General features: G+C 33.8%; 1 protein-coding gene across 3 annotated transcripts; it reads left to right on the forward strand.

Annotated features, from left to right (window-relative positions):
- The first annotated feature begins 885 nt into the window (after positions 1–885).
- Positions 886–5432, forward strand: LOC136227630 (guanylyl cyclase 1). 3 transcript variants are annotated; one of them, XM_066016345.1, is made up of 11 exons: positions 902–1032; positions 1267–1343; positions 1543–1856; positions 1960–2084; positions 2394–2505; positions 2946–3020; positions 3418–3506; positions 3733–3794; positions 4410–4482; positions 4880–4955; positions 5127–5432. In XM_066016345.1, exons 3-11 carry the CDS (start codon positions 1680–1682, stop codon positions 5196–5198), a joined length of 861 nt encoding a protein of 286 aa, XP_065872417.1. In that variant the 5' UTR covers positions 902–1032; positions 1267–1343; positions 1543–1679; the 3' UTR covers positions 5199–5432. The 3 variants fall into 3 exon arrangements, with proteins under 3 accessions (XP_065872418.1, XP_065872417.1, XP_065872416.1); XM_066016346.1 differs by lacking the exon at positions 1267–1343 and having other exon boundaries at positions 886–1032; XM_066016344.1 differs by lacking the exon at positions 902–1032 and having other exon boundaries at positions 1134–1343.
- The last annotated feature ends 3709 nt before the right edge of the window (positions 5433–9141 follow it).

Genomic DNA, 9141 nt, shown 5'->3' on the forward strand with positions numbered 1-9141 from the left:
AATCTCCTTGAAGATGCAACGAGCGATTGTAATTGTATCGCAATGATATGTTGGCAATTATGGAAGGCGCGAAATGACAAAGTATGGAACGATAAGCTTCGAACCCCTGAGGAAATATGTCATTCGGCAGCAACAGAACTTGTGGCTTAGCAGGCTGCACAGAATTGTCATCCGAGTCAGGCTACTCCATATTCATATGCACAGAGTAAGTGGAAAAAGCCCAGCATCGGCAGCTTCATATGCAATGTTGACGCAGGCATTGATAGCCAAAATAATTTATGTTCATATGGTTTTCTTCTACGAGATCACCAAGGGCTATGTTTTGCGGCTCGTATGGGCTATCTTGCAGATACAGTTAATCCTCCCTTGGCAGAGGCTATGGCGATCCGCGAAGCGTTATCATGGGTCAAGGATTTCAATTTAGGACACGTCGAATTTCAATCTGATTGTTTGGCGGTGGTTCGGGATATTCAACATCAAAACATTCGATTATCATATTTGTCTGATGTTATTTGTGAGTGTTGTGATTTATTACGAGATTTGAACACTTGTTCTATCTCTTTTGTGAAACGATCAGTGAATTTAGCAGCCCATAGTCTTGCTAAGGCTGTTATTTCTAGTTCTGTTCGTGATGAGTGGGCTTGTCCACCATCGTTTATACTTGATGTTTTTTCTTCTAAGATAATAATAAATTATGTTTTATTAAAAAAAAAAAAAAAACTTATCCGAAAAAAGATCAACGAACACCCTCGAAAAATATGAGATTGTTGCATAATCTGTTCAGTTGCGGTGCGGTTCCAAGAAAACAGGGCCCGAGCCCAATCAGCTTTTTTCTTTTTCACCACCGTAATCAATCCAAGCCGCCTTTCACGATCATAACTTTTTCTAACCCACTTCTCTTCCTCCATCAAACCTCAACCAACTCGTCCCCCGCTTCTTTATTTTTCCCTAACGTACTCAACAATTTCCCAGATTTCTAAAACGTCATACATATCCATTTCACACCTAAAAATATTCTCTTTTCCTCCAAAGGTACTTTCTTTTTACATTTTCTTTTTCATCTTCTTTCTCTAGGGGGGAATTTTTCTTACTTATGTATACGTATGCAATGTATTTGTTTTTATGCATAACCGAAGTTACTCCCTTTTTTGTCTTTTTACATTAGTAGTATGTTTCGTTTCCTTCCTGTATTCTTCTCATTTATTATGTTTGGGAGCTATTGATCTATCTAAATCTTTGTGTTCTTCATTTTTATGGGTCCTGTAGTCCTTTGAACTGGAGCTGGACTTCTTATATTGATCCCTGATTGTAAATATGGAACTCTAATCTAACCTCTTTCTCAGGTATAGGAAAAAATGTTTTCTTTCTGGTTAAAACTATATGAGATTTTCAGTCTAAATCAGGGATATGGAGATGCTGAGACCTTCTTAAATGGGGTCATCAGATATTCAATTATGATGTTTAGTGCTTTTTTTTCTTCTTTTATTGAATTTAGACGACTTGAAATTGTGATTTCTTATATTGTGTGTTATGTTGAAACAGGTTGAAGACTTTGTATCCCTAAAACACTCTGAAAAGGGCTGTAGAGGAAGTTGGTAGATCATATCTAATAAGCTATTTGAAGGGATATCTGAGTTATAGCAGAGTCTTGTGAAGTTCCATTGTTAATTTGGTTACTGATGTGGCAGTTGTACTTTCTATTAAGCAAGATTTTTAATGTTGAAGAACAAGCAGAAGAAAGAGTAAATAGGTCAATTGGAGATCATGTAGATGCAAGAGAATGTAACCTAATTGAATCATCATTAAGTAAGAGAGAATACCTCGATGCGGTGACCAGATGTTCGCACTTTGTTGAAGTAAGGGCTCCATGGCTTAGCTTCTGTCATTTCCTTTTGTAGTTGATAACATTATGGATAACCATTAATGTAATTTTGTGGTGGAAAATTGTGATTTATAAAGGTTCCTCATGTAAGTCAGCTGGAGTCTTGGGATTGCGGCATCGCTTGCATTGTAATGGCTTTGAATGCTGTTGGCATCAAGGATTGCAGCGTTCAGGGATTGGCCGAGTTATGCCATACAACTAGGTGCGTTGTGCTTTCTGAAATCACAATTTCATTGTGTTGTGTTTATAGAATCAAGTCTAACATAGTCAAACATATGAAGAAATGTTGAATGATTAACTGTAAACCTTTTATGGATTGTGTTCAAATGAACTTCATTGTTTGACCAATTATCCATTGTCTCTGGTACTCAACCTAGTAATTATTCTGAATCTATATTTGTGTTGATAGGGCTCTTGAATTCTCCATTCAAGTGAAATCAAAATAGATATATTGTTCAATGAATTCTTCTAAGAAGGTTTCATCAATCTAACTATTGGAATCCTTTTTCAGCATCTGGACTGTTGACCTCGCATATTTATTGCAGAAGTTTTCTGTTAGGTTTTCCTATTTCACAGTAACATTTGGAGCAAATCCAAATTACTCTGGGGAGATATATTACAAGGTGATACTTCGTTGCGTTTGCATAGTTTTTTTAGTGTTTCAATTAGCATGGTTAAGTTGTTCATGACTGCAAGTTAATCTGTCATTTATCTTCTTGTAAAATTGTTGCTCTAATGAAACGAGGTTCACGATTTTATGCTGTCAGTATTATTTTCAAGCAACTTAATCTCTGGTATAATAGTTGTACACTTTGCAACTTCTCAATTTGGATGGTTGCAACTTCTCAATTTGGATGGTGTAGATTCTCTTGTATATTATAAGCTCATGAATAAATCTCATGCCTCTGGCACTTCTTGCTGGCTTTGAAGGAAAAAATTGGACTTCAACCTTTTATGGATTTTCCCAATGCCAAGATTGATGCTTTTTTCTATTGTGGACTTCTGTTACTATGTTTTCTGATGTCTTGCCAATGTAATGCTGATAAAGTCTAGTTTCATGCAGGAGCAACTGCCTACCGATCTAGAGAGAGTAGACATGCTCTTTCGTAAATCACGAGAGGAAGGGATTCACATACAGGTATACCACATTCATTAAGGAACACCTATTAGATCCAGTGAAAAATCTGTAGGAGGGTATACCATTTCCGAAAATCACTGCAACAAGTTCAGCTTCACTTAAATAATGTGGAAAATGACAGATCATGGCTAACCATAATAATGGTTTGCTGGATGAATGCAATTAGAAGATGCATCTAAATTTTTATTGTTTCTCCTGCAATATTTTGGTTCTTTAAGATCAATTGGAAGTCTGGAAATCAATACATCTTTTGAAGCCTACAGAGTCATTAAAACATTAGGCCTTTTGAAAGAGTAACTATAAGAATAAATGCATAATACAAACAAAACATTGATTTCTATTGTTATTTTAAATGCTACTTATGTAGGATAAGCTTGTAAATCTTCCTGTTTTACAGTGTAGGTCCATCAATGAAAGAGAAATTTCTCTCCTGATATTGTCAGGGAAATATATTGCAATTGCCTTGGTTGACCAATACAAATTGAGGTATAGCTCTCTGTAAATATTGTGCTTCTAATTTTTCTCTTAGAAAATACTCTACTTTAAAAGTTGCTTCACGTAGTATATTCCCGTATATTACTTCAACTGATTCCTTTGCATTTATCCTAGTTTGATTCTTAGGATGCTTTAAATTTTAGACTAAAGGCTGAAGTTAGTGACTACTTCTTATGCTTGAACAATAATTTAATGATCTCTAGTAAATTTCATGCAGCCAGTCTTGGATGGAAGAAGTTATTTTTCCAGGTCTGAGCATCGGCAACTCGAGCTACACTGGTGAGCAACCAACTTTCCCTTGTTTTTCTTTTGCTTTTCCTATATTATAAACGATGAAATAGCTAGTTGTCTTGGCACCCGCTAGAGGTACTAAAAACTATTCTTGTAAAGTTACCTCTTAACTTGAGCTTTTGTGAAAAATGGTTCTTTGACATGGTATCGGAGTGTTCTGGACTAAGAGTTGTAAGGTAGAGTTAGGTCTGAACTCGAACAAGCTTCAAGTCCAATGTGCATTCACGTGCTAGGGTGTGTTAGAGATAAATAAATAAATAAAATTTGGAACACACAGCTCTTATGTACTTTTTACCTTTTTGTCTGGCAATAGGGAGTACTCAAGTTAATGTAAGCTTATTTTGTTCCTTGTAAGCTGCCTATTTCTTTCCATCTTTGCAATATGATATAGGATGATTTCTGTACTTACTTTCCGATGCCTCCACAAGTCTCTAAAACTGTTATTACTTGTTCACGGAAGATCAACCATGATGAAATGCAGATTGTGTTAGGTTGTTTTACCTGAATACTCATCTTATTAATCTTCTGCTAGCCACAACTTTCTTGAAAACAATATGGTGGGAAGCTTTTTCTCATTACAGAATACATCTTTTTCTTTTATAGGACACTATGTTGTGATCTGTGGCTATGATGCTCGCTCAAATGAGTTTGAAATTCGAGATCCTGCCAGTTCTAGGTACTATATTACTTTAATCATTTCCGTTCTTATGAATTAATTATTCTTCTCTCTATCTCCAAATATATGAAGTTTTTGAGACAAAGTATTAGAGTGTTCATATTTGTACATTTTCTGTATCATGGTGGGAAATACCAAGCACACAGTACTTTCTACTGGAATACTTCAAAATGTGCTTTCTAATTTATTACTTGTCTAAAGATTTATGGGGAAGAACAGGACATTTTACAGGTCAATGTATTGAATTTGGAACTTGGCTTCAATAAAAGTTGCATAATCATTTAACTTTTCTTGTAACATTTTAAAGATGAATTTTTTCTTCACTACTTTAGTGTATGCAATTTGCAAATGAAGTTAATTTATGGGGGAAGTGTGAATTTTGGGATAAAAAATGCAGGAAAACTGAGAGGATCTCATCAAAATGCCTGGAAGAAGCACGCAAATCATTTGGTACCGATGAAGATCTTCTGTTGGTAAATTACTTCATTGAACTTCTTTTATTTGGTCTTTAAGCTAGTCTTAAAACAATCTGTAGTAGATTTTTTTGACAAAGCGAGCGCCTTTTCTATCTATAACTTCTGCTTAAATGCATGTCCATTAACAGTTCTGCTTAAATCCTTGTGATTTTTCATTTATTGGCGCAGATTTCACTGGAGAAACGAAGTGAGGTGAACAGTTCGTCGATACATCTTCCTCCGCATATTAATGTTTCATAACATCTTATTTCCACTGTAAACAAATAGCTGCATGACTTTTAAATATGTTGCTCTAATTATGTCCATAGTTGTGTATAAAGGTGTTGATTTTGGGTTTTTTTTACATGTTCTTGTTCATAATAGTGTTTTTCGAGTGGTAACTATGTACATTATCCTGTAACATAAGTTCAATTATACTCAAGTTCTGTATCATATATATGTTCATAATGGGAATGCATATTTACTTTGTAAAAATGCCCAGCTTCTGTTTTTTTGTCGGTGAGTTCCATGAATCAGTTTAAAGTTGATTAGACGGATACTTTAGATGATTTCTCTTCCAATTAAAATAGGATTTGTACTCGTGAGAACTCTATTAGGAGTTCTGATAGAGGGTGAGACTCTTTTCACTTCAAAATTCAATTATTTTGCAAGAATTAAATGAAATTTAACATAAGTGATTACATGCCATTTTTATCAAGTTAATTTAGGATATGTTTAGTTGAGATGTTTATATTTACTAGTTGTTGCAAGGTATGTGGTAGAAGCTAGAGAAGTTAGATGATTTTTCTCTTGGAGTAGCTATCGAAAGTTGTATTGACCATAATCAAATACTTGCATTTTACTATTTGAATAGGGGTGTTAATGAGTTGAACTTAATATTTGTTTATTTGGCTTCGACTTTATAATTAGAAGAATTAAAAGAACTTAATATTCTATATGAGTTTAAAATGTCTTAAGAACTTTGGCAATTTAACTCCGCAACACATGATAAAATGGGGTCTTAATTGTATTCACACTCAATTCTTTTTAGAAGATTTTCCTTGTATTGCTTCTAATATTTTCTAAGTTTTTAATACAAGATTATGCATTCATAAGAGAAAAATGTTCTGAAAAAAACATGATAAGTAGCATAGAATATATATAAAAAAAACTTATTATTCTTTATGAATATCATTGCTAAATTTCAAGAATAATTGTAGATATGGATGTTTAAATTGGGTAAATTTAATTCATTCAACCCATGAGAGAGTTTTATGGGTAGGGTGGATTATTAAATTTATATTAAATGGTTTATCATAAGCCATCTACAAACTCATCTAACCCATTTAATTTAAGTTTTAGTTTTCTCATTAGGTTTATGATTTACCACATTTAAATCTTAAGAAAATGTTTTATTCAAAATTTAATAATTATTTTCATATTTTTATTAAAAAAAATAATCGCAAAGATAGAGAATTTAAGAAAATGAGAAAAACAAACTGAAATACGCAATATTTTTTAAACCAAACTGAAATATATAATATCTTTAGAACCGAATCGTAATTATATGATTCTGTTCACGCAAGCCATTAAGATATATTGATCGTTCATGTTAGGAAATTAAAATATTATTTCAGTTGATAATAATGACTTTTTATTTCTATAGCCGCCCATGTTAGGAAATGAAAATTGCATTAAAATTTCACTAGCAAATTTGTTTAATTTTGTTAATAACTAATGTAGTTAATCTTAATTCAGATAAAAAATATTTTGAGAGATTTTTTAAAGTAAACCTAACGTAATTGTACACTTAAATTTGGCATATAATTTGGTAAGTAAACTTTAAAACCTAATTGTGTTATAAATAATGTAATGGATGACCATTATACCCCTGTTATATCTATATATATGTTACACCCATAAGTAATAATACACACATTTACAATACGTTATCAGCACGAAACCCTAGCCGTCTGAGCACGCCTCCCATCAATCGTAGACGATCCTAGCCACTATCGTTTTTATTCAATTTGTTGCGCCATCGGTTCAGTGAACTATGTCGAACCTTACGAAACTTGAATTTGATGCCCTTGATATTACTGGAGACAACTATTTATCTTGGGTGTTAGATGCTGAAATTCACCTAGATGCAAAAGAACTTGGTGATACAATCAAAGCAGGAAATGAAGCTACCAGTCAAAACAAGGCAAAAGCTATGATATTTCTTCGTCATCACCTCCATGCAGATCTTAAAATTGAGTACCTGACTGTGAAAGATCCACAAGTCCTTTGGAATAATCTAAAGGATAGGTATGACCACCAGAAAAATGTGATATTACCTAAAGCTCGTCATGAATGGTCTAATTTAAGACTACAAGATTTTAAGTCAGTAAGTGAATATAACTCAGCCATGTTCAGAATTACTTCACAATTGCTATTATGTGGAGACAAAATCACTGATGCAGAAATGTTAGAGAGAACATACTCTACTTTTCATGCAAATAATGTTGTCCTGCAGACACAATATCGTGAAAAAGGGTTTAAGAAATATTCTGAGCTTATATCTTGTCTCCTTGTGGCTGAGCAAAATAATGAATTATTGATGAAAAATCATGTGTTGCGTCCAACTGGTTCTGCTCCATTCCCTGAAGCGAATGTGACATCATATAATATGAAAGAAAAGGATCATAATAGTAGTGGTCGAGGACGTGGCTGTGGACGTGGTCACGGACATGGAAGTGGACGTGGATATGGTCGAGGTCGAGGTGGTTATTTTAAGAACTCACAATCCCACCAGAAGTGGGACAATAAAGATGGTCACAGACACGGAAAAGATAACAATGCAGGAGTGACCAATACATGTTACCGCTGTGGAGGAAAATGCCATTGGTCTTGCACATGTCGTACACCAAAGCGTTTTGTTGATCTTTATCAACAATCGTTGAAGCAAAACAACAAGAAAGAAACAAATCTTGTGTATGAAGATGACGCAGATGACTTTGATTGTAGAAATACAATCCTGAAGGTTGATGATTTCATTCCCCCCTCTGGTAATGATATAAATTAGACATAGAAATAGTAGACATTATTTTCATTATTTTTGGATGTTACTAGGATTTCTTTATTATTATGTTTTTATGGATTTGTGTTAAATTATGAGTTTATGATTTTATGGATTTTATTTTGAATTTTATATGCATGAGATATTATTGAACTTGAGTTGTTAAAGTTATTTATGTGACTATTAATTTATTTATTTTGAAGAACATGGATAGTGAAGAATTATGTCTAGCAGACAGTGCAACTACTCATACCATACTGAGAAGTAGAAAATATTTCTCTCATTTGACAATGAAAGAAACTTGCGTTAATACTATATCGGGTAGTTCAAAGATTATTGAAGGCTCCGGAAGAGCAAATATATTATTATCTATGGGAACGAAATTTGACATTACGGATGCATTATACTCTCAAAGAAATTTATTGAGTTTTAAAGATATCCGTCAGAATGGATATCATATTGAGACAATAAGTGAAGAAAATGTAGAATACCTTCAAATCACGAGTATTACCCAAGGCACTAAACATGTTGTTGAGAAATTACCTGCATTCTCCACTGGATTGTACTACACTAATATTAGTACAATCGAATCATATGCTATAGTAAACCAGAAGTTTACTGATAATATTACTGTTTGGCATGACCGATTAGGCCATCCGGGTTCAATAATGATGCGAAAAATAATCAAAAATTCATGTGGACATTCATTGAAGAACCAGCAGATTCTTCCTAATGATTTTACATGTGTTGCTTGCTCACAAGGAAAATTAATAATTAGGCCTTCACCAGCCAAAGTTATACATGAATCAATCAATTTTCTGGAACGCTTACAAGGAGATATTTGTGGGCCAATTCACCCACCGTGTGGATCATTTAGATATTTTATGGTTTTAATCGATGCCTCGACTAGATGGTCACACGTCTCCCTATTATCAACTCGCAACCTGGCGTTTGCGAGATTACTTGCTCAATTAATTAGATTAAGAGCACATTTTCCAGATTTTCCTTTGAAGGCAATTCGCCTCGATAATGCTGGTGAATTCACTTCACAAGGTTTTAATGATTATTGTATGTCCATTGGGATAAATGTTGAACATCCTGTAGCTCATGTTCATACACAAAATGGTCTAGCTGAATCGTTAA

Source organism: Euphorbia lathyris, chromosome 4 (assembly GCF_963576675.1).
Source record: "Euphorbia lathyris chromosome 4, ddEupLath1.1, whole genome shotgun sequence".
NCBI lineage: Eukaryota > Viridiplantae > Streptophyta > Magnoliopsida > Malpighiales > Euphorbiaceae > Euphorbia > Euphorbia lathyris.